This window comes from Bufo gargarizans, chromosome 1, assembly GCF_014858855.1.
Source record: "Bufo gargarizans isolate SCDJY-AF-19 chromosome 1, ASM1485885v1, whole genome shotgun sequence".
In the NCBI taxonomy this organism is placed as follows: domain Eukaryota; kingdom Metazoa; phylum Chordata; class Amphibia; order Anura; family Bufonidae; genus Bufo; species Bufo gargarizans.
This window is the reverse complement of record NC_058080.1, coordinates 717,236,258-717,261,503: the sequence shown is the minus strand read 5'-3', so window position 1 is coordinate 717,261,503 and position 25,246 is coordinate 717,236,258. Positions and strand designations below refer to the sequence as shown.

Genomic DNA, 25,246 nt, shown 5'->3' with positions numbered 1-25,246 from the left:
CATATTATAGTGTAATCAGGTTGGATGTCATCAGTAAGCAGGTTAAAGTGACCTCCTGCTTGTTTACTGCATGTACATTGTAGCATACTCAAGTCTACCATGTCTTCATAGCAGTTGAAACCCTCTTTGTTTTAGGGACCCTCACAACAGTCATTGGACAATAGAAATTATGTCCATTACTAATATACTTTGCATTTCAATATCTCAAGCTGTCAAGATCTCTGCTTGCTGTCAGTAACTCACAGACAATTGCCAAGACTGAAAACAGTTGTAGCAAAAGCTTATCTGTGTGAAGTATTAGGTCTGTACAGTACTTCAACTTTTGGCCGTAAATGTGAATGTTTCCATTCGCTGACAGCATGCAGAAAATGGGGCAGAATAATAACACAGTATATTAAAAAGATGCTGAAGTTTTTTTCCTTGTTTGATTAAAGGGCTTAAAGATACAAATGTATCCCCTCTCTGAAGCATTTGAGATAAGTATCTGATCGGTGGGGACTGGTAGGACCCCAACAAATCACGAAAACAGGGGTTTGGATACCCCGAATGAAGGGAGCGGCAGGCGAGTGTGCATGCTGCTGCTCCATTCTCTATGGGACCGCTCAGTTCCACTAGTCCCATAGAACAACAGCCTGCGTTTTTGACCGCTGCTTCATACATCTTGGGACCCCTTTCTCCCCAATCCAAGTTGATAAGGTCTGGTCACTTACAGTAAATGTAGTTTTCTAGATAGATTTGGAAATCTTTTTCCTGCCGTACACTGACATAGTCGTCGACAGGGACTCCTGACCTTGAGACAGCAGCGGTGATGTCCGGCTCTCATCTATGGAAACGTGCTCGCTTCTTTTTGACAAGCAAAGACAAACACAGTAAATGACCCCGAGGACCACAGAATGTGTAGTTGGAGCCGCTGACAGAAGCATTCCCCATTTATTGGAGCCATAAACTGCGTCCCAGCTGTCTGGGGCTTTATGAGCATCCTTCTAATGTTTGGGGGCCACATTCAGGGTTTTCTAAATGTATTGTACTATTGTATAGGGAGCGGTATGAGAGGCAGTGCCAAAATATGTCTTTTAGGGGAACCGTTAGGGAATATATTGTCAGAAAATGCCGTTATTGAAAAAAAAAAAGGTTTTCATGATATGTAATCTTTGATGGTTTATTAACTTCTCTATGTGATTATTCATACAATTTTATATATTTTTTTTAATATTGCATTCCACTAGAGTAGAAACAGTGGTCTGACATGTCATGTTTTCTGTGGTTTACTTGTTTGCTTTGCTGTATAGACTGGGATAGGAATGAGCAGAGTCCTCTCATCGTTATAGAATGTGAGATAGATGGGTCTAGTTAAAACAGGATAATAAAGCTGGCCATATAGCAGATATCGGTCAGCCAACTACGTGTTCATCAAACCACTCTATACCGATATCCCTCATACACCTCCACACTTGATATGTCATTGGGGAGAAGGCTCATCTCCTTGAGAATAAAGTGATCCGGCTTGCTGAAATCCAGCCGCCCAGTCCTTACCTTCCCTGACAGTTATCGTTGGGAAGAGTCAGGAGCTTTAGGCTGGGTTCACACCTGAGCGTATCCGATAAGCGCTGTTTACAGGCGTTTTTATTGGGCGTATTTTGGGGCGTATTTGTATTTGGAAAAGCACGTCGTACGCGCGTTCTTGCTATTGACAAGAGGCATACGCGCGACAATACGCCCCAAAGAAGCTCCTGTACTTCTTGGGGCGTAGGGCGTTCGTACGCGCTGTAAAACACTCAGGTGAGAACCATGCCCATAGGGAATCATTGGTTTTTGCCTGTTGGGCGTTTTACAGCGCGTAGGAACGCGCTGTAAAATGCTCAGGTGTGAACCCAGCCTTAGGCTTGGGGTACACGGTGACGTGTGGCGCGACATTGATGTCACACCAATGTCGCACAATGTTTTTTACTATGATAGTCTATGGTGTCGCACTCCAGAAGATGGATTTTTATGCGACTGTCGCAGTGCAACACCATAGACTATTATTATACCAAAGGTTGCACGACATCAATGTCGCGTGACACATGTTGCAGTGTATTGTACCCTATATAAGTCGCCGTGTAGCCCTAGCCGTACCCTATACACATTAGATGGTCAGCTGATCCCGCTGAAATTGGTAGATATGACATTTATCTTATGGACTGTTTGACGCTGTATACACAGAAACTCCTCTGTATGCAGCTCCCCTGACACTACTTGATCTCAGAGGTAGAGGGTGCACCTTCCTGGAGGCTCTAATCTGTGTCCGTTATTAGTCAGTCAACGGACAAAATAGATAAATTAATAAAACAAACATTTCAAACATGAGACTTTCACTATAAACCTGAAGTTTGCCACAGAGAAGATAAAAAAATAAAAAAAATCGATCTAACCCGCCGATGATGTCAAGTGTATGGGGATCTCCCAGTCGTGCCTGACCCATTGATCCCATGTAAGATAAGCGGCCATCAGATGGCTCTGGCAGCAGCTTGTTCCCCTCTCGCCATTTTCATAAACACGTACGCTATGCCTGGACAGGAGAAATAGATCTTGTGTATGGCGGGTCTCAGTTGAGATTAACTAGTGATCATGGAGGAGGGCAGGCATTTTGTGGGCTCCTTATCAATAATTCCACTGTGAGGGTCTATTCACACATCCGTGTGTATTTTGCGGATCCGTGGATCCGCAAAACACGGACAGCGGCAATGTGCGTTCCGCATTTTGCCGGCACTAATAGAATATGCCTATTCTTGTCCGCAATTGCGTTAAGGCTGTGGGATGGCCCCTTACCTTACAGTAGTTCCAGGAGATTCTAGTCGTGCTAGGGGTAGGGAGTGTGAGGACAGGCCTGGAGAAGGCAGGGAGCAGATATCATGTGCTGCTCTTCTCAGGCATTCAGTTTCATTGCTACAGGAGACTAACAGATCTCCATGTGTCCTCCAGTACCATCATAAAGAGTGGATTTTGCACGGCTACCGCGAGACAGAGAGAGAGAGTCAGCAAGGTAACCAGTGTACAGCATTACAGACTTTGTTCTCCAAAGCAGAAATAAGTTAAGACTCCCTATGCACCCCAGATTAGTGGACACAGAGGCTACAACATTTTGGTCAACAAGGTGATCAGCATACAGCATTTCAGACCCAGCTGCAGTGGAAGGGTAACGAGTTCAGACACCCTGTACACCTCAGTTAGGATTGACCAGTCGTAATTATTGGAACCGCATCTCGCCGTGCGAATTGCAGACATGTTAACAGATTGCAATTGTTTGCCAGAGATCCAAGTGTTAGAGACTGTAGCAAGAGAAAGTAATCAGAGGGCCATTACTGCCAACTACATGCTTAGCTCATGCTTAGACATCTGGGGAGAATTTGCACTGTGTACAGATAATTGCTGGATGTACTACATACTATTTTGTGCACAGTAAAGAGACTTTTGTTAAATTCAATCTGGCTAATTTACTGACTTCTTACACCATAGGCCAGGTAATGGCCAACCTGCGGCTCTCCAGCTGTTGCACAACTACAACAGCCCAGTCTGCCTACAGCTATCAGCTTACAGCAGGGCATGGCGGGAGTTGTAGTTTTACAACAGCTGGAGAGCCGTAGGTTGGCCATCCCTGCCATAGGCCATTGCACCATTTCAGGCACCCCCCCCAAACTACCATCCGGTAGGAGCCGTAGCTACAGGGAGTGCCCTGAGGGTATATAGGGGGCCTTCACTGCATCGGCCTGAGGGAGTACACCGCCGTGACACATCATCATCAGGGCCACTACCTCTCCCATCCTCTGCCCTGGCTCCTCAGGGGCTCACTGCACTAGGACAGGGTTTCAGCCTCTGAATGCAAATAAGGATGTTTCTAATCACAGAAAGAAAGCAGGATTCTTGAAAATGGAGAGAAATTACAGCATTAAGGGGCCATTTATCAAGACTGGTGTTTCATATGCTAGACTTGATCTTGTTTGAACTGCCGTGAGATATGCTCAGTTTATTAAAGGAGAACTGTCACTCCCCCCTTCTTATTACTGTTGTGCCATTCCGCTAACATTTCTACTAGAAGTTGTAAATGAATTGCTAGCAGCTTTCAATAAAGGTTCAGCTGAGGGACGCATCCCTGCACAGTCTAACACCTCCCCTAGACGACCCCCCCCCACTGGTGACACCCATCTGGACCTTGACTGCAGACTACTGGCAATTCATTAATAAACTTCTAGAATGTATAACTGAGTAATAGAACAGCATAGTTATATGAAAGACGCTCCAGAAGCGATACATGGAGAATGCAAGTAGTTTTTAAAGCGGACATAGTGAGACATTATAAATGTGCTCTAATAGACAAAGGCCTCTTAATAAATTGGGTGCATTTTCTGCCCTCCACCTGAAAGTCAAACCTCCGCTGTCTGTAAGCTGACACAGATCTGAGCTTTCTACTAGTTTCTGGTGTAAGTTACAGTGAGGAACAGAATGCGATTTTGAAGTTCTCCCAATTAGAAATCATGGAGGGGTCTGAAATTCACATTGTAGGTGCATTCCCATCTGAGAGACAGAATAAAATAAAATAAAAATTCAGGAAATCAAATGTATTTGTCTTGCACTGCTGAACATAAGCATTTGAACACCTGAGACAATCAGTGGTAATATTTGGTCCTGAAGCCTTTGTTTGCAATTACAGAGGTCAAACGTTTCCTGTAGTTCTTGACCAGGTTTGCACACACTGCAGCAGGGATGTTGGCCGACTCCTCCACACAGATCTCCTCTAGATCTGTCAGGTTTCGGGGCTGTCGCTGAGCAACACAGAGTTTCAGCTCCCTCCAAAGATGTTCTATTGGATTTAGGTCTGGAGACTGGCTAGGCCACTCCAGAGCCTTGATATGCTTCTTACGGAGCCACTCCTTGGTTATCCTGGCTGTGTGCTTCGGGTCGTTGTCATGTTGGAAGACCCAGCCACGACCCATCTTCAATGCTCTGACTGAGGGAAGGAGGTTTTTGCTTAAAAAATCACAATAAATGGCCCCATTCATCCTCTTCTTAATACAGTGCAGTCCTGTCCCCTTCGCAGAAAAGCACCCCCAAAGCATGATGTTACCACTCCCATGCTTCACAGTAGGGATGGTCTTCTTGGGATGCAACTCATCCTTCTTTTTCCTCCAAACACGACGAGTGAAGTTTAGACCAAAAAGTTCTACTTTGGTCTCATCTGACCACATGACTTTCTCCCATGCCTCCTCTGGATCATCCAGATGGTCATTGGCAAACATCAGACGGGCCTGGACATGTGATGACTTGAGCAGAGGAACCTTCCGTGCAATGCATGATTCGAAACCATGACGGCGTAGTGTTCTACTGACAGTGACCTTTGAAACTGTGGTCCCAGCTCTCTTCATGTCATTGACCAGCTCCTCCCTTGTAGTTCTGGGCTGATTCCTCACCTTTCTTATCATCAGTGATACCCTACGAGGTGAGATCTTGCATGGAGCCCCAGTCCGAGGGAGACTGACAGTCGTCTTTAGCCTCTTCCATTTTCTAACAATTGCTCCAACAGTTGATCTTTTTTCACCAAGCTGCTTGGCAATTGCCCCGTAGCCCTTTCCAGCCTTGTGGAGGTCCACAATTTTGTCTCTAGTGTCTTTTGACAGCTCTTTGGTCTTCCCCATGGTAGTAGTTGGCGTCTGTTGACTGACTGTAGGGTGGATAGATGTCTTTAAAGAGCTCAGGACAGGTGCTACTAAGTTAGATTAATGAGTGGAGTAGAGGTGGACTTTTTAAAGGCACAGTAACAGGTCTTTGAGAGACAGAATTCTTGCTGTTTCTTAGGTGTTCAAATACTTTGTTCTGCAGTACAAGACAAATTCTTTAAAAATCATACAAGTGCGATTTCCAGATTTTTATTTTATTTATTTTATTCTGAGTGGGAATGCACCTACAATGTGAACTAATGTAAAATCCCGAAAAGATGCAAATTATTGCACAAATGGTGCTACGCAGAAAATGGCGACTTTTCAGCCCTATTTTCAACCCTCTTGGTATATTAGAAAGTTGCAGAACTTTTTGTTACACAATATGTACAGAAGGTCGGACAACTCCTTCAGTTGGGGTCACGATGCCATCGCTCACCCATCTCCCTGTCCTTGTTATGTTCAGCGTATTGCAGGCGTGCTGACCTCAGCGGGCGGGCGTCTCTCCAGCGCCAGCATCCACCGCTGGATCGGATTCAGACGCGTTTCACAACAGTAAATAAATAGTTTTCGAGCAACTCAACCTTTATGTTGGGATTTGCAGGGATAGATTTCTACTGAATGAGAGGCAGGAGGACAGAATTACCACATGCCCGTCTATTGATCTCCCATCTGGTTCTCATATTATTGATCCCTGCTTATTTGACATGTAATGTTGGACAGGAGACTTGGCCGTGTTCAGTTTTTGTGCTTGTTGCTAGCTGACGAAATCTGTTCTCTATTATTCTTAATGTTAGAAATGGCTGGTTATCAAATTATCAGCCCCTGCAGTTGCAGCGATCAGCACTGCAGAACCCTGCTTACATGTTTCAGCCTCCGAATCGTCCTCTGATCTGTTTTTTTTGTTTTAGCTATTTTTCAGAAAGGTGTAATAACAATTTATAGGCTCCTTTGCAACACCATTGGTGGTTGTCACTTGAATTTAATAGGCAAAGTAGTGAGTGCAGCTCTGGAGTATAATACAGGATGTATTTCAGGATCCGTACAGGATAAGTAATGTATGTACACAGTGACTGCACCAGCAGAATAGTGAGTGCAGCTCTGGAGTATAATACAGGATGTAACTCTGTATCAGTACAGGATATGTAATGTATGTGCACAGTGACTCCACCAGCAGAATAGTGAGTGCAGCTCTGGAGTATAATACAGGATGTAACTCAGGATCAGTACAGGATAAGTAATGTATGTACACAGTGACTCCACCAGCAAAATAGTGAGTGCAGCTCTGGAGTATAATGCAGGATGTAACTCAGGATCAGTACAGGATAAGTATTGTAATGTATGTACACAGTGACTCCACTCTTATATGGATTGTATCTATTTATAATGTATACATTGTCTCCTAGTCTCCATTTGCTGATGATCCTGCTTTGTCTTTGCAGATACTAAAAAACATCACTTGGTATTCGGAACGTGTGCTGACAGAAATCTCTCTGGGTAGTCTTCTCATTCTGGTGGTTATCAGAACCATTCAGTATAATATGACTCGCACACGGGTGAGTATGCGGTGGGTCAGCAGGGTACAGCACAGTCTTTTAAAGGGCATCTATCAGCAGATTTGTACCTATGACACTGGCTGACCTGTTACATGTGCACTTGGCAGCTGAAGACATCTGTGTTGGTCCCATGTTCATATGTGTCCGCATTGCTGAGAAAAATGATGTTTTAGTATATGCAAATGAGCCTCTAGGAGCAACATGGGCGTTACCATTACACCTAGAGGCTCTGCTCTCTCTGCAACTGCCACATTCTCTCCACTTGTTTTCACTGCCTGGCTCTATCCATCAAGTGGAGAGAAGGCTGGCAGTTGCAGAGAGAGCAGAGCCTCTAGGTGTAATGGCAACGCCCCCGTTGCTCCTAGAGGCTCATTTGCATATAATAAAACATCATTTTTCTCAGCAATGCGGGCACATATGAACATGGGACCAACACAGATGTCTTCAGCTGCCAAGTGCACAAGTAACAGATCAGCCAGTGTCATAGGTACAGAACTGCTGACAGATGCCCTTTAATGGTCAGCTCCAGTGATCTTTGTATCTCTTGTCTGTAGTCATCCTTGTACGTATTGATTCAGTGAATAATTCAGAGCTGAAATCATTGTACAGCTTGGCTAAAACTCTGCCTAGCCTTCTGGAGTGTGTAATTTTTGTCAGCTCACTCTTTTCATAGGGGTATTATTGTGACCAGAAGTAATCTCCTGTATACTACATAGGGAACACTATTAGATTAGTGGGGAGAGTAAAATTTGCAACACATGCGCACTAATTGATGTGGATTGACCACACAGATTTCACTGTGAAAACCTGCGCATTTCAGTGCGGATTGTCCGCACATAAATCCTCAACGTGTGCGTTTACCCTGTAAGGTTTGTGAGTACTGTGCTGTACCAATTTGGCCAGTGCCATCGTCTTTGAATGGAGCTGCAGCGCCCATTCTCCACTAACACTCTATCCAATTGGAGAAAACAGAACCCCCATTCTCGTGATCCTAATAGTCGGATCCTACCGATCTAACCGGAATTTGAACATGGACCAACATGGCAATGCTTTTAAACGCTGCATCCTGAAAGTTGTCGGATAGATTTTGGGTGCAGGTATGGGGTGTGTATATAGGATGAGGTGGCACACAGAACCTGCCCATAGCACCCAGATTGCATGTTGCAGGATTGGTTGCTGTGGGCATTTCTCCTTGGGCTCGGTGTTTTTTCCCAGATGCACACTGGTCGCACTCGGACTTTATTCCCATTGACTATAGCCATGATCCATTCACATGAAGTTATTGAGCGGATCACGATTTTGTGCCAATAACGTGGGGTTTCCACGCGTCGCTGTGCTGTGTATCCCGCAGCGACTGATGTGGGGTGCACGTTTGGAGAAGCTCGTGTTTCTGAATCCAAGAGCAGGCAATGGCAGCCAGCGAATGTTTGGAATCTGCATTTATAGTGACATCAACACTCCTCACATATTTAATTAAAATAACCCCCTCCTCGGTGCCCGGGTCCAAGCTTCAGATTGAATTCCGCAAATGAAATAGAGTTGGAATGGCTCAGATTACGGCGTGACCACATTACCTAATCTCCAGCGAGGCCTTGCCCAGTGCATTCATCTGAAGGGTCATACGTGGGTCCGTTCTTCTTGGTAAACATGTGGCACAAGTCACTGTATATAGTCTGCAATCCGAGATTAATAGTTAGTTATTCTTTGTGTAATTGTATCCTTATTGATTTCAAGAACTCTGCTTGCTGCCATTCGAAGGAGAAAAATCCATTTGTGGTCATGTGATGGACTCGCACGCACTTGACTGGTTGGAAGCCACAGTGCTTCTACTGTAAGGCCGCATTCAGAGAAATCACGATAAATTATCTATGAAATTAGGGAAAATAAAAACCTGCAGCAGATTTTCATCTTGCAGATTTACTGCTGATTCCTGGTTTTGCAGTGCAGAGGGTAAGGGTCCGGCTACAAGGCAACATGTGTCGCGCGACACCAAGGGGTTATGGCGACATTTTATATGTTGTATTTCAATGGTTATGCGACTGCAACAGAATTTTGGACTTGGATGGATTTTTTGCAACTGTCGCGTCGCAGTCGTAGTATGTGTCCCATAGTGACACCATTGAAATTCATTACATGAAATGCAGCGCAACTCATGTAGCCAGACCCTAAAACTGCCTAAAATCTGCAGGAGCTCCGTACAGTATTAGAATGTATTGGCTCCGATGAGCTGAAGTTATTGCTTCGCGCAATAACTTCATAAATTAATTTGTACTGCAAAAAACATTTCCCGAACTCGGGTTCGGTTTCCAAGGTACCTATTGCTATTTCAAACAAACGCAAGTGTGGAAGTAGCCGAAAAGCTAGTTCTGTCTGCTGTAGTTCAGACTTGCTTTATCAGAAGCAGGAGTCAATGCCAAAGGAAATCTTCAGGATGAAGACAGGCACGGCCGGTGGGAAAGGTGCACGAGCCTAGGGTAGTGTAAGGGCCCCTTGCAGACGAGTGTGTCCGGATTAGGTCCGGATGCGTTGTGTTCAGTGAAAACTGCGTGGTTTCGCAAGTAAGTTCATTCAGTTTTGTTTGCGATCACGTTCAGTTTTTATTGCGCGGGTGCAATGCGTTTTGATGCGTTTTTCACGCGCGTGATAAAAAACTGAAGGTTTACAAACAACATCTCTTAGCAACCATCAGTGAAAAACGCATCGCATCTGCACTTGCTTGGGGCCAGCATTGCGTGAAAATCGCAGAATATAGAACATGCTGCGTTTTTCACGCAACTGCGTGAAAACCAACGCACATGTACACAGCCCCATTGGCATGAATGGGTCCGGATTTCGAGCGGGCGCAATGCGTTCTCATCACGCATTGCACCCACGCGGAATACTTGCTCGTGTGAAAGGGGCCTAAGAGGTGGGGAGTTGTGCAGCAGAGTGACCTCCCTGCTTCTGCTGACGTGTAGATATACTGAGAACGTTGCAAAACTGAATGATTAATGAAATGATTTCCTTCTTGCAGGACAAGTATCTTCATACTAATTGTTTGGCAGCTCTGGCCAACATGTCCGCCCAGTTCCGCTCCCTTCATCAGTATGCTGCGCAGAGGATCATCAGGTATTGTCCACCAGCGCACTAGAAATGTCTGAGCACCACATCTGTACCGTATCATAGAGATGGTAGAGTATGTACCTACCTTTTCAAATGAGTCGCCCGCGCAGCTTCTCTAACCCCATTGATTAGATTTTATCACACGCAGAAGCCGCTTGTGCCGGAGACGGTCTGGCAAGTGAATGATGTTTATAGCCGGCCATATATGCTAGAACTACTCTTGTGCTGGTCTATATGGAGTAGAGTGTCAGGCGGGGGTCGTCAGCCTGAGACATCCAGGTGATCTAATATGTTGTAAGGAGAAGTTGTCTTTAGAACTCAACCAGTTTCACTGATCTGTCTAAATTTTCTTCATGGTGATCTCACGGGTGCTGTCAGTGTATCCTCAAGACCAGGGGCAGGCAGAAGCCTGGGCTGTAATACACTGCCCTGCTCTGGCCGCACCTGCCGGGAGTTAACCCCTTCACTGCTGAAATCCGCTTCAGAGTTGGGCTGTAATACCCTGCCCTGCTCTTGCCACACCTGCCGGGAGTTAACTCCTTCACTGCTGCAATCCGTTTCAGAGCTGAGCTGTAATACACTGCCCTGCTCTTGCCGCACCTGCCAGTTTCTGCAATCCTCTGCAATGTACGTTACCACCTATACTGTAAATTTATTCACTCCATTTAGGTCAACGATGAACAGGATAAAAAAAAAATGGAGGAATTTAGTTGTTTTTTTTTTTTTTTGCACCACCAAAAATGAAATGCTAATCTATGCCCAACAGCATGTCCCTAAGAAAAAAAAATAGGTACAAACTACAAATTTGCGCTGGGCCTTGTTCACATCTGTACTAGTTATTTCCGTTAGAGATGCAGAAGATTGAAAATATCGGAATCGCCGGATTCGGCTTATAACTGGAACCAGTTGAGCCGAACAGACATCATTGACTGTAATGGGGTCCATTGAGATTCGAGTGTCCTTCTTTCTTTTTTTTTTTTGGGGGGGTTTTTTTAGCAGAAAAAAGGTTGTGCGTGCAGGACTTTTTTGCTATCTTTTTGGAGGAATCTGGAGTAGAGGCCCCCCGAACAGAGCCTCCAATGCAGATGTGAACATGCCCTTACCCGTGATATGTTTGGGAGGCCCGTGTGTAATAACTGGAGGCTCTATGAAGAATTCCTTGGACTAGGCAAAGTCCTAAATCTTCAGCCCCCGAGTTTTACAGTGTTTACTCAGCCTCGCAGTGAAGCTACAATAGGAAAGTGTGCATAAAAGGGATTTATAGTGTTTAGGCGAAACGCAGCCTCTGTTTGTACAGCAGAATAAAGATTTGCGATCTCCATAATAAAAATGGAAAAACCCCTAAAACAGTGGAGTGGTTCACAGCGATGGCTGCGCCTAGACGAGTCTGTGACCCAAGGGACAATCATTACTGTAATCAATGTTAAAATCAGGAGAAATTTCACATGCACCAATTTCCATAAATGAAATAAGAGCGCCCCTCCGCTCCACAGGTTGTCTTCTGTATTGCAGCTAAATGGACAAGAGGGGAGCTCTCTCCTACTCTGAGGGCTGACGTGTGTTTTAGTATTCTCCATGAATTAATTTTGGAGCATGTTTTCCTGGGAGTCTTCATTGTACTGTCCCTCTTTTATTCCTCCTGGAAATATGACTGCATAGATAATTGGGGTGTTATTATTCACCTTATTAATAGGGTGTGTCCCTATAAAAAAGAGACATTTGGGAGGAGCGCTGTGATCTGTTATCAGCTTTATTAGAAGACAAGCTGATTGGTTGAGAGTAGCTGATAGGGCTGTCCTTACCATGTCATATAGTATGCAGCCCCTCAAACCCTAGTGCTAGTTAGAATATAGTAAAAGATCTTATCAATTAATAGTTTAACCCTTTATGGGCATCATATTATACCATGATATGAAGCAGTTCAAGACCAGACCATTTATCTCCCTTCCAGACCAGATTTTTTTTTAATTTTATTTTTTAGTACAGGTCTTTGAAAGCCATAACTTTTTTTCCCATTCGATTATGTAAAATAATGCACCTTTTTCCGGTGATTTATGTGACTTCATTTATGTGTCATTTTTATTTTAGCATTTTTTTTATTTTAATTTTTTTACACCCTGGAAAAGCTAAAAAAGAAAAAAAAAAGGTAGTGTTTTTCAAATTTTTTCAATAGCACAGAGTGCCACTAAAATCCTTTTTTAAGTAATGTCCCTTTTCCCGAACAGCCGTTTTGATATTAGGGGGATATATAGTTTACGGTCCCCGAGAGCAGGGCTAGAAGTGGGTGTGGTGGCATTATTTTTGTATTTATCTTTTATTTTGTCTTTTTTTTATTTTTTATTTTTTTTTATTTTACACTGTGTTCCCCATGAGGTCATACCAGATCATTTATTTTTTGCTGATTTCTCCTGTAACTGGGGCTGACATAGTACAAGGGGAATACAGCCCCCGAGAGGTTGTACCGGCTGTGCAACCTCATTGCAGAGCTGATCTGGGTCTGCTAAGACCCAGCAGCTCGGGTAGTCGCCCAGCAGTCCCTTCCTGATCTATGTATACAGCGATCATTGAGCTGTGTGTATACAGTGATGGGGAATGCATGGATGGTAAAAAATACACCCCTGTCTTCTCTCTAAGAAGTCAACAGGCTTCCCCCTCCTGCAGCTGCTAACAGTCCAAAAGCAGTTAAAAAGGACTGGTTATCTGGCCTGACGTGTTTATTTGTATTCCCCTTGACATAATAATTCTGGAGTGTATTTTCCTATAACCCTGTGTTGTGCTGTTGCTCTATTAATCCTCCTGGAAATAAACACATAAATTGGCAGCTGAATAGATGAGCGTGTACCCCACACAGACTGACATCGTCCCATCAGTGGAGCCAGTTTCAGACTGCAGAGAAGCCCCTTTGACATGAAGTAACAATTCTGCAGCATTTTTTTTTATAAAGCACGGTCTTGTGCTGTTCCTCTGTTATTCCACCCGGTTGTTATACCGGGGGGGAGATAACATAGGAACAGCACAACCCAGCGTTCTAATGAAAAATGCAGCAGAATTGTTATTTCATGGGGAATGTAAATGTAAAGAACTTTTTGACATCTGTGCCCATGTCTGATCCTTGTCAGAAGTCTAGGTAACTGGCTCCATTATAAACGCTTTCTGTACGATCCCATTGCCAAGTCGGCGCGGCCCGATGCAGTAATTCATGTAGTGTCACAGTCTTGCAACTGGCGCCGTCATAGGATCCTCTTCTGGGGACATGGAACAAAGCAGACTACTGAACCCATCATCCCCGCCCATTCCTGTGGACAGTTGTCACTTCTTCTGGACCTGCTTCATTGAGCGTTACTTCTGTAGCGCTAATTGGTTTACCAACAAAATCCAGTGTCGAAAAGGAGAATTTTCCAAACTTTTTTTTTTTTTCCAGTGTTTAAATTGGCACGGCTAAAGTTCTCCTTTCTTGGGAACCGAACGCCCACCGAGACAGACCACGTGTGCTCCGTCTTGGCATGTGGGAACCAAAGTTTTCCATCCCTCTGTTTAAGGTCATATGCCCCACAGTTTAAAACATCAAACAGCGTCATTTTATCAAGCTCTGGAAATAGGCCTGTATTTATGAGCGTGTCTGCCGGGGTTTACTGCTGGAGGAGCGCAGCTGGAAGGGATGGCATTTACACAACGGAAAAAGGATTCAGCCTGTATCTGCGGAGAGCGCGAGCCGGCCCGGCCTGATACAAACACCCTACGAGCCTCGCAGATTCTTTCCGATGCCCATATTTCATAGCAATGTAGATGGCGGAAGATCCGCGCTACCTGATGTAGTAACATAGTATAAGGCTGAAAAAAGACATTTGTCCATCCAGTTCGGCCTGTTATCCTGCAAGTTGATCCAGAGAAAGGCAAAAATAAATAAAAAATGTGAGGTAGAAGCCAATTTTCTTCACTTTAGGGGAAAATATTCCTTCCCGACTCCTATCAGGCAATCAGAATAAGGCCCCTTTCACACGGGCGAGAATTCCGCGCGGGTGCAATGCGTGAGGTGAACGCATTGCACCCGCACTGAATCCGGACCCATTCACTTCAATGGGGCTGTGCACATGAGCGGTGATTTTCGCGCATCACTTGTGCGTTGTGTGAAAATCGCAGCTTGCTCTATATTGTGCGTTTTTCACGCAACGCAGGCCCCATAGAAGTGAATGGGGCTGTGTGAAAATCGCAAGCATCCGCAAGCAAGTGCAGATGTGGTGCGATTTTCACTCATGGTTGCTAGGAGATGATGGGGATGAACAACCCCATTAAAGTCTAATCACTGTATTATTTTTCCTTATAACATGGTTATAAGGGAAAATAATAGCATTTTTAATACAGAATGCTTACTAAAATGTGCCTTGAGGGGTTAAAAAATAAAATAAAAATGAACTCGCCTCATCCAATTGATCGCGCAGCCGGCACGTCTTCTTGCTTCTTCTTTCAGGACCTGCAAAAGGACCTTTGATGACGTAATCTTCTATCTTCATTCAGCAGGACCTGCAATGACGCCACATCGCTCACCACGTGGCGAGCATGATTACGTCATCAAAGATCCTTTTGCAGGTCCTGAAAGAAGAAGCAAGAAGACGTGCCGGCTGCGCGATCAATTGGATGAGGCGAGTTCATTTTTATTTGATTTTTTTAACCCCTCAAGCCACATTTTAGTAAGAATTCTAAAATTAGGGAAAATAATAAAATTAATAGAACACTTAACCGAAACCCGAACACCAGTTAAGAAGTCTAGGTTCGGGTCTGGGTACCACATTCAGTTTCTTCTCATGCGCGTGCAAGCGCATTGCACTCGCGCGGAAAAAAATGAACATCGGAACGCACTCGCAGTCAAAACTGACTGCAATTGCGTGCCTACTCGCGCGGTTTTCCCGCAATGCACAAGCGACGCATCCGGAGTAAATCTGGGATGCCCGTGTGAAAGAGGCCTAACTCCCTGGATCAACGACCCCTCTCTAGTAGCTATAGCCTGTAATATTATTACACTCCAGAAATACATCCAGGCCCCTCTTGAATTCCTTTATTGTACTCCCCATCACCACCTCCTCAGGCAGAGAGTTCCATAGTCTCACTGCTCTTACCGTAAAGAATCATCTTCTATGTTTGTGTACAAACCTTCTTTCCTCCAGACGCAGAGGATGTCCCCTCGTCACAGTCACAGTCCTGGGGATAAATAGATGATGGGATATATCTCTGTACTGACCCCTGATATATTTATACATAGTTATCAGATTTCACCTCAGTCGTCTTTTTTCTAAAGTGAATAACCCTAATTTTGATAATCTTTCAGGGTACTGTAGTCCCCCATTCCAGTTGTTACTTTAGTTGCCCTCCTCTGGACCCTCTCCAGCTCTGCTATGTCTGCCTTGTTCACAGGAGCCCAGAACTGTACACAGTCCTCCATGTGTGGTCTGACTAGTGATTTGTAAAGTGGTAGGACTATGCTCTCATCACCTGCAAGTCTTTTTAATTCTCTTATTCTTAATGACAATCTTTAAAGGGAGTGTTTTATTAGAATATATCATACAGGGACATATCATTAGGACCCTCATCTGTCATCCAGTACAGAGGACCTCGCTGTCAAAGCCGCTCCCTTTATACTTTTTATCGGAGAACTTCCTGTGCCGAAAGTGGTGAAGGAGCTTCACCGTAACTGTATCTGGGTTCTAGGTTTCTGGAAAAGCTGGATGAAAAACAGTATGGCCCAGGGTGTCACTCAGCTTTTCTAGGCCCAGATTAGGAAACCTCTGCAGCCTATAAAGGGGTTGTGCCACCATGAAATCTTATTTTAATATACAATAATTCAGCATGAAAACCTAGTTACTTTTGTAATTTACTTTGTTATAAAAATCCAGTTGTGAGATATTCTTTTTATTTCATTATGATGGCGCCCCCTGGTGTTTAATCTATGTGGTAATGTGCACATCCACCTACAGAGGTGGTCGCATATGCTCAGTTCTGTCCTTCAACTGCCACCAGCTGTATCTACCATTAGAAGATGTGACGGACACGGGGACAGAGCTGCAGCATAAAAGACATGCCCCCTGAGCTGTGAGAGAGAGCTGCAGCAGAAAGGACACTGCTCCTGAGCTGTGGTAGAGAGAGAGCTGCAGCAGAATGGACACTGCTCCTGAGCTGTGGTAGAGAGAGAGCTGCAGCAGAATGGACACTGCTCCTGAGCTGTGATAGAGAGAGAGGTGCAGCAGAATGGACACTGCTCCTGAGCTGTGGTAGAGAGAGAGCTGCAGCAGAATGGACACTGCTCCTGAGCTGTGGTAGAGAGAGAGCTGCAGCAGAATGGACACTGCTCCTGAGCTGTGGTAGAGAGATCTGCAGCAGAATGGACACTGCTCCTGAGCTGTGGTAGAGAGAGCTGCAGCAGAATGGACACTGCTCCTGAGCTGTGGTAGAGAGAGAGCTGCAGCAGAAAGGACACTGCTCCTGAGCTGTGGTAGAGAGAGAGCTGCAGCAGAATGGACACCGCTCCTGAGCTGTGGTAGAGAGAGAGCTGCAGCAGAATGGACACTGCTCCTGAGCTGTGGTAGAGAGAGAGCTGCAGCAGAATGGACACTGCTCCTGAGCTGTGGTAGAGAGAGCTGCAGCAGAAAGGACACTGCTCCTGAGCTGTGGTAGAGAGAGAGCTGCAGCAGAATGGACACTGCTCCTGAGCTGTGGTAGAGAGAGAGCTGCAGCAGAATGGACACCGCTCCTGAGCTGTGGTAAAGAGAGCTGCAGCAGAATGGACACTGCTCCTGAGCTGTGGTAGAGAGAGCTGCAGCAGAATGGACACTGCTCCTGAGCTGTGGTAGAGAGAGAGCTGCAGCAGAAAGGACACTGCTCCTGAGCTGTGGTAGAGAGAGAGCTGCGGCAGAAAGGACACTGCTCCTGAGCTGTGGTAGAGAGAGAGCTGCAGCAGAATGGACACCGCTCCTGAGCTGTGGTAGAGAGAGAGCTGCAGCAGAATGGACACCGCTCCTGAGCTGTGGTAGAGAGAGAGCTGCAGCAGAATGGACACTGCTCCTGAGCTGTGGTAGAGAGAGAGCTGCAGCAGAATGGACACCGCTCCTGAGCTGTGGTAGAGAGAGAGCTGCAGCAGAAAGGACACTGCTCCTGAGCTGTGGTAGAGAGAGAGCTGCAGCAGAAAGGACACTGCTCCTGAGCTGTGGTAGAGAGAGAGCTGCAGCAGAAAGGACACTGCTCCTGAGCTGTGGTAGAGAGAGAGCTGCAGCAGAATGGACACCGCTCCTGAGCTGTGGTAGAGAGAGAGCTGCAGCAGAATGGACACCGCTCCTGAGCTGTGGTAGAGAGAGAGCTGCAGCAGAAAGGACACTGCTCCTGAGCTGTGGTAGAGAGAGAGCTGCAGCAGAATGGACACTGCTCCTGAGCTGTGGTAGAGAGAGAGCTGCAGCAGAAAGGACACTGCTCCTGAGCTGTGGTAGAGAGAGAGCTGCAGCAGAATGGACACTGCTCCTGAGCTGTGGTAGAGAGAGAGCTGCAGTAGAAGGGATTCCCCCCTAGCTATGATGGGGATCATGCTGCAGCAGAAAGGACATGCCCCCTGAGTCGTGTTCAATCCACGGGCACTGACCGCATGGCCATCGTCTGCAGACCCATTCACTTGAGTGGGGTGCGCGATTTTCACCTGACATTCTGCACCACAAAAAAGTAGTGAATGCAGAGACACGGTCAGAAAACCTGCGGAAGCACTCTGTAGTCCTTCCATGGGCTTCCGATCCGTGCCTCTGTTCCTCACCGTACCCCCTGGATTGCGGACCTATTCAAGCTGTTTGCGGGCCACAATACAGGCACAGCCGGGCAACTCTCGTGTTCATGAGGTCTTAGGGCAGTGGTGGCTAACCTCCGGCACTCCAGCTGTGGTGAAACTACAACTCCCAGCATGCTCCATCCATTTCTGTGGAGTTCAGAGAACAGCCAAGCAAGTATGCACCTTGGGAGTTGTAGTTTTGCCACAGCTAGAGTGACTGAGGTTAGCCATCACAGCCTTAGGGCTCATTTACACGTACGTATTTTTTTTCCGTTTTTTTTCTGTTTTGTTTTTTGTTTTTTTTGTGGACCGTATACGAAACCAATAATTTCAATGGGTCTGCAAAAAAAACAAAAAACGGAAGGTACTCATTGTGCATTCAGTTTCCGTATGTCCATATTTCCGTTCCGCCAAAAAATAGAACATGTCCTATTATTGTCCGTATTACGGACAAGGATAGGACTGTTGTATTAGAGGCCAGCTGTTCCCTTCCGCAAAATACGGAATGCACACTGACGTCATCCGTATATTTTGCGGAAGTGTGCAAGAGGCCTTAGGGAGACAGCTTCAGCCAAAAGGACACACCCTCTGAGATGCCATCCTGAAGAGAATCTAGCAGAGCACCTGCAGCAATGAATGGGGAGATCTCTGGATGTGAGGTGCAGGGCTGGTTCTAGCTGTGTTACAGATTGTCATGTACTATGTGAGGTCTGATTTTGGATGGATCCGTTTTCTATTGTGTCAGAGAAAACAGATCCGTCCCCGTTGACTTGCATTGTGTGTCATGACGGATCCGTTTTGCTCCGCATCTCAGGATGGAAAGCAAACCACAGCATGCTGCGGTTTTCTCTCCGGTATGAGAACAGAATGCATTTTGTAGCATTCCGTTCTGTTCAGTTACGTTTTGTCCCCATTGACAATGAATGGGGACAAAACGGAAGCGTTTTTTCCCGGTATTAAGACCCTATGACGGATCTCAATACTGGAAAACATTAGCGCTAGTGTAAAAGTAGCCTAACTAGGGTAGAAATGTTTTTTTTAGCTGTGATTGTGGTTAATCTTGACGGACCAGAATGAAAAAAAAAAAAAAATAGCGCAGATGTGAACGCGGCCTAAAGCTCCATCATTGTGTAATGCAAAGTTCTGTAACTTTCTAATATTTTCCAAAATCTCTGCTTGCTGGCAGTGGTTATCATGTTCCTTGCTTACTTCCGTCTAAACAATTCTATGTGAAATAATATATTAGCAGCATAAAATCTGTCTCTAATCCTTATAGTTTATTACAATGTATCAGTAACTGTAACCACGGGGGTACAACCAGGGCCGGTTTTAGACAAAGTGTGGCCCTGGGCAAAATTGAAAGTGGGGCCCCAAATCCTGAAATATTAGACCAGAAGGCCTCATGCACACGACCATAGTTATGGTCCGCATCCAAGCCGCAGTTTTTGCGGCTCGGATGCGGACCCATTCACTTCAGTGGGGCCGCAAAAGATGCGGACAGCACTCCATGTGCTGTCCGCATCCGTTGCTCCGTTCCGAGGCCCCTCAAAAAAAAAAATAGCATGTCCTATTCTTGTCCGTTTTGCGGACAAGAATAGGCATGTCTACAATGGGCTGCCCGTTCTGTTCTGCAAATTGCGGAAGGCACACAGATGGCTTTCGTTTTTTTGCGGATCCGCGGTTTGCGGACCGCAAAAAACGGCACGGTCGTGTGCATGAGGCCAAAGTCTGACAGCACTTTGTAGGTACGGACAGCGGTTGAAACCACAGCAGCTGACTGTAGATATAATGCCACATTATATCTCTTTAGCCTTTCCACTGTAAACTGCTGATCCTGCAGCCTCTTTGGGTATGTTCACACAGAGTATTTTCTGTGCTTAATAAAACCTAATGCAGAATCCGCATCAGTTTTTTTTTGGTAGTTTTTTTACTGAATCGTTTTATAAAACACTTTTTGATGCAGTTTTGCTGTGGATTTTCATTCATCCCCATTATCAATGGGAATTCTGGACATGGACCCCGCGTTATGAATGGCCAGGGCACTTCTTTTTTTCCATGGTGCAGTTTATAAAACCTCAAGCTGAAAAAAAGGAGCTGTCCCATCCGGGCTCCTGACGTGAATGGAGAGCACAATGTGCATGCACGGTCATCCTCCATTATGCTAGGAGTGTTCTGAAAATAGCTGATCACTGGCAATTCCATAGCAGTGAATGGAGATAATGCTGTTCATGCACACTGTTATGGAGGATCTGTGGATGACACTGTTATGGGGGATCTGTGGCTGACACTGTTATGGGGAATCTGTGGCTGACACTGTTATTGGGGAATCTGTGGCTGACACTGTTATTGGGGAATCTGTGGCTGACACTGTTATTGGGGAATCTGTGGCTGACACTGTTATTGGGGAATCTGTGGCTGACACACGGTTATTGGGGGGTCTGTGGCTGACACACGGTTATTGGGGGGGTCTGTGGCTGACACACTGTTATTGGGGGGTCTGTGGCTGACACACTGTTATTGGGAGGGGGTCTGTGGCTGACACACTGTTATTGGGGGGGGGGGGGGTCTGTAGTTGACACACTGTTATTGGGGGGGTCTGTGGCTGACACACTGTTATTGTGGGGGGTCTGTGGCTGACACACTGTTATTGTGGGGGGTCTGTGGCTGACACACTGTTATTGGGAGGGTCTGTGGCTGACACACTGTTATTGGGGGGGGTCTGTGGCTGACACACTGTTATTGGGGGGGTCTGTGGCTGACACTGTCATTGGGGGGGGGGGGGGTCTGTGGCTGACACACTGTTATTGGGGGGGGGTCTGTGGCTGACACACTGTTATTGGGGGGGTCTGTGGCTGACACACTGTTATGGGGGGGTCTGTGGATGACACACTGTTATGGGGGGAATCTGTGGAGGACTTACTGTTATGGGGGAATCTGTGGAGGACACGCTGTTATGGGGGAATCTGTGGAGGACACGCTGTTATGGGGGAATCTGTGGAGGACACGCTGTTATGGGGGATCTGTGGAGGACACACTGTTATGGGGGAATCTGTGGGTGACACACTGTTATGGGGGAATCTGTGGGTGACACTGTTATGGGAGATCTGTGGGTGACACACTGTTATGGGGGAATCTGTGGGTGACACACTGTTATGGGGGATCTGTGGGTGACACACTGTTATGGGAGATCTGTGGGTGACACTGTTATGGGAGATCTGTGGCTGACACACTGTTATGGGGGATCTGTGGCTGACACTCTGTTATGGGGGATCTGTGGCTGACACACTGTTATGGGGGGATCTGTGGCTGACGCACTGTTATGGGGGACCACCTAACCAATGCCGTCTTTATTAGTTTAACTAGAGCCCACTATGGCCTAGAGTCCAGACAGCCATGTAGTAATTGAACGCTGTGTGGCCACATCATATGCCGTTTGGTTGTGCCCTGGAGTCACACGGAGCCCACAGGACACTAGGAGCTCACACAGAAGAACAGGGAGCTTATATACGAAACACAGAAAGCACACACTGGGCACAGGGATCACACATCGGCTCTGAGTACAACCTTGGTTATCTCAAAGAGTATTGTCTAGGCCGTGTACAGTTGTGTCAGTATTTTATCTGTGCAGGCTTTTATCTTCTGGGTGTAAATCAGATTATTCCCGTACCCTGACAGCAAGCAGAGATATCAATGGTAACCAATATTCACAAATAACCAGGTCTGTTGGGTGGTGCAGTGGGTAGTGGTAATGCGTGGCAGCACCGTGGATAGGATTTTATTTATTTTTTACCAGGGTCACCATCATGAATTGCAAAAGATTCAGGTCTACATTAAAGAGTTTATCCCACAAACAGGAGGTCTGACCACTGGGCCCTTAGTGATCCTGAGAACATCGAGAGGTCGTGCATACGTCGGTCCAGTGCTCCATTCATTTCTATGAGACTGTCGGACCACTACCTATTTTCCATTCAAAGAGGGTGCTCAGGGACCCCTTTTCTCAGGATCACTGGGGGTCCGAATGGTCAGTTCTCCAGCATTACTACATTTATCTCCTGTCCTGGGTATAGGTGATAAATACTTTTCATGGGATACCCGTCTTAACCTGGACCTCAGACCAGTACCCAGAATTACTCAGATGTCTGACCAGAACCTTAAAGGGGTTGTCTCATCTCAGACAATGGGGGGCATATTGCTAGGATATGCCCCCATTGTCTTATAGGTGCAGGTCCTGTATCGGAAATGAAGCCCCGCAAAGTGGTGGCTGGAGGACTCCGGTCCGGCCACCACCAAGCGCTCTCCCCATAGAAGTGAATGGGAGCGCACCGCGCATGACCGGCCACTGCTCCTATTCACTTCTATGGGCCTCACGGAAATAGCTGAGCCAGCGCTTGGCTATTTTCAGCGGCCCCAAAGAAAATGAATGGAGGGTGGTTGCGCCCTCCAACACTTTCGGGGCTCTGTTCTCGATATAGGTGTGGTGATCCACACCTTTCGGACAATGGGGGCGTATTCTAGCGATATGCCCCCATTGTCTGAGATGAGAAAACCCCTTTAAGTGAATTCAGACCCCAGACCAGTGAAAAAAATGAATGAACCCTTTCATTCACTTACTGATTCTAAGCCCCTGGTCCTCTTCACCTCTGAATCCAGTACACAGATAGCATCATGACCCAGTGTGGTGCCACCCAGGATTGCAGAGGGTTAAGTAAATGGAAGGCAGCAGAGTTACTGTAATAACTGGCATCCATGTAGATTGTAAGCCCTCAGGGTCAGGGACCTCTGTCCCTCTTTACTAGTAACTTGTCTTGTTCATGCTTATATATGCGCACCCCTTTCCATATGTCCCGCGCCATGGGGCACCCGACAGAAGCAGCGACCCCGTGTTTTACTGCTGCTGCCCTGGAGTATTGGCTGAAAATGAACTGAATAATGGGGGAAAGCAGAATGTGGCTACACCGATTCTATACCAGGGATGCTCAACCTGCGGCCCTCTAGCTGTTGTAAAACTACAACTCCCACTATGCCCTGCTGATAGCTGTAGGCTGTTCAGGCATGCTGGGAGTTGTAGTTTTGCAGCAGCCAGAGGGCGGTAGGTTGAGCATGCCTGTTCTATACTATATATTTAGTGCTCATTACAAGGCTTCTCTTGTTAGAAGGGTCCCCAGACAATTATCTGATCACAGGCAATCAGCTGCGATCTGTGGGGGAACCTGACAGTAGGTTTACAGTTTACCTGCAGCGCCACCACAGGAGAAACTAAGAATTACACAGTGTGTAATGCAGGACAGGACCTTTAGGCTGGGTTCAGACCTGAGCGGTTTACAGCGCGTTCCTACGCGCTGTAAAACGCTCAACAGGCAAGAACCAATGATTCCCTATGGGAATGGTTCTCACCTGAGCGTTTTACAGCGCGTACGATCGCGCTGTAAAACGCCCGGCGCCCCAAGAAGTACAGGAGCTTCTTTGGGGCGTCTTGTTGCGCGTTCCCGTACATAGACTTCAGCGGGAACGTGCGACAATGGTCGTTCGCTTGTCTCTGTATGCGCGATTGCAAACGCCCGTACAATCGCGCATACAGAGCGTACGTTAAAGCAAACACCCATACAATCGCGCATACAGAGTGTACGTTCATGGCCGAGGGATGAAGATCCTAAACTGAGGACCTCCCTTTATTAACTTACAGTTCACTAATGGGGTCCATGACGGTAGGTTTCATAACTGGTCTTTCATGGTGGCTCTTTGGTCATTCTTGTATGCTCTGCCTTTCATCTGTACAGTCCCTGCTGATTCCATTTTAGGTATTCAGTATCTCTAACTTTAGCCATGTCCAGAACTACAAGGCCTAGAATATGACCGCCAGATTTTTTATTTGTTGTGGACCCCCTTTTATCTCAGTACCTTGGAAATGAGGGAGCCTTAACCTTTGTCTTGAAGTGAGATGTGGAGTTCTAACATGACTTGCAAGTTCCACCAAATGTATTATTTCCATTTTCGTGTACCCCTAAATGTATGCACCATGTGACTCTTGGTAAATGTTCGCCGTGGTATCTGACCACATAGCACTAATGGTACTAATCACACTCGCTTTAAAAATCACCCTGTTCTGGTCATGCATCTATTACTACGTGGCAATACGGCCAACTATACACATGAGCGAGCTGCCGCCTGAATGCCCTTCTGGCCAAAAGCTATTCCCCTGACTCTACCATAAACCTCCAATCCCAGGTTGGCCGGGCATGCATGTACCTAGCGCCTTAATCTGCTGTTGGGGGGAAATCAGGAGCTCCTATACACATGGGTAGTTGGCTAATCCCACATAGATGTCAGGTCTGGTGGACTATTATCTTGTGTCTAAAGCTGTGTGGGATTTGGACAGCTCAAAGATTTTACTAGGTAACACCCCCCTTCTCCCCCCCCCCTCCCCTTCCCCTTTCCTTTTCCTTTTCTTTTTCCTTCCCCTTTCCTTCCCCAACCTACTGGGACCTGTTGAGAAATCCATACTTATCTTCTCCTCGACAGTTCGTTCTGGCTCCTGGACTGTCTTCAGTGGACTTCTGGTTCTGTCTGTGAAATACAGGGTCATGTGTACATTTGCAGCCAGTGACTGGCCTCAGCGGGGACGTATACCCAAGAGGTAATGTGCCGCTAGGGGACGTGTCACTACTTGATGCCTGTCATTGCTTGCAGATGTGTACTTGATCCCATCTGTGCAGGAAGTGGACAGATTCAGGAGCCTTGGAGCCAGAACTGAGCGGTGGGTATCCCGCAAATTAAATATATATTTTTTTCAATGGGAGGCAGCACCGCAGTTAATTCCGCTGTTGATTTTTGCTGCACTTTTTTAGACCACGCCAAGAATTTACACGTCCATTTGTGGCACAGTTACCACATGGACCGCTCACGAAACCTGCCTGCAGTTTAGCTCCATTTAATGCGGCAAAACTTAGAGCGGGTCTGCACAGTACCCGCTGTGGTTTCTGCCGTGTGATACGCAGCAGATTGTCTTGTGGACAAAAACCTTTGTGTGAACATACTCTTTAAAGGGGTTATCCCATGATTAATGTAGAAAATAAACATGAGACCTCATATAGTACATGAAA

General features: G+C 46.2%; 1 protein-coding gene across 1 annotated transcript in view; it reads left to right on the top strand.

Annotated features, from left to right (window-relative positions):
* LOC122930003 (dymeclin-like) overlaps positions 1-25,246 on the top strand; it is a 178,179-nt gene that overhangs the window by 126,302 nt on the left and 26,631 nt on the right. The window contains exons 12-13 of the mRNA XM_044283446.1: positions 7,133-7,246; positions 10,260-10,354. Of these exons, the coding sequence (XP_044139381.1) occupies positions 7,133-7,246; positions 10,260-10,354 (209 nt within the window). The remainder of the gene's footprint in view (positions 1-7,132; positions 7,247-10,259; positions 10,355-25,246) is intronic.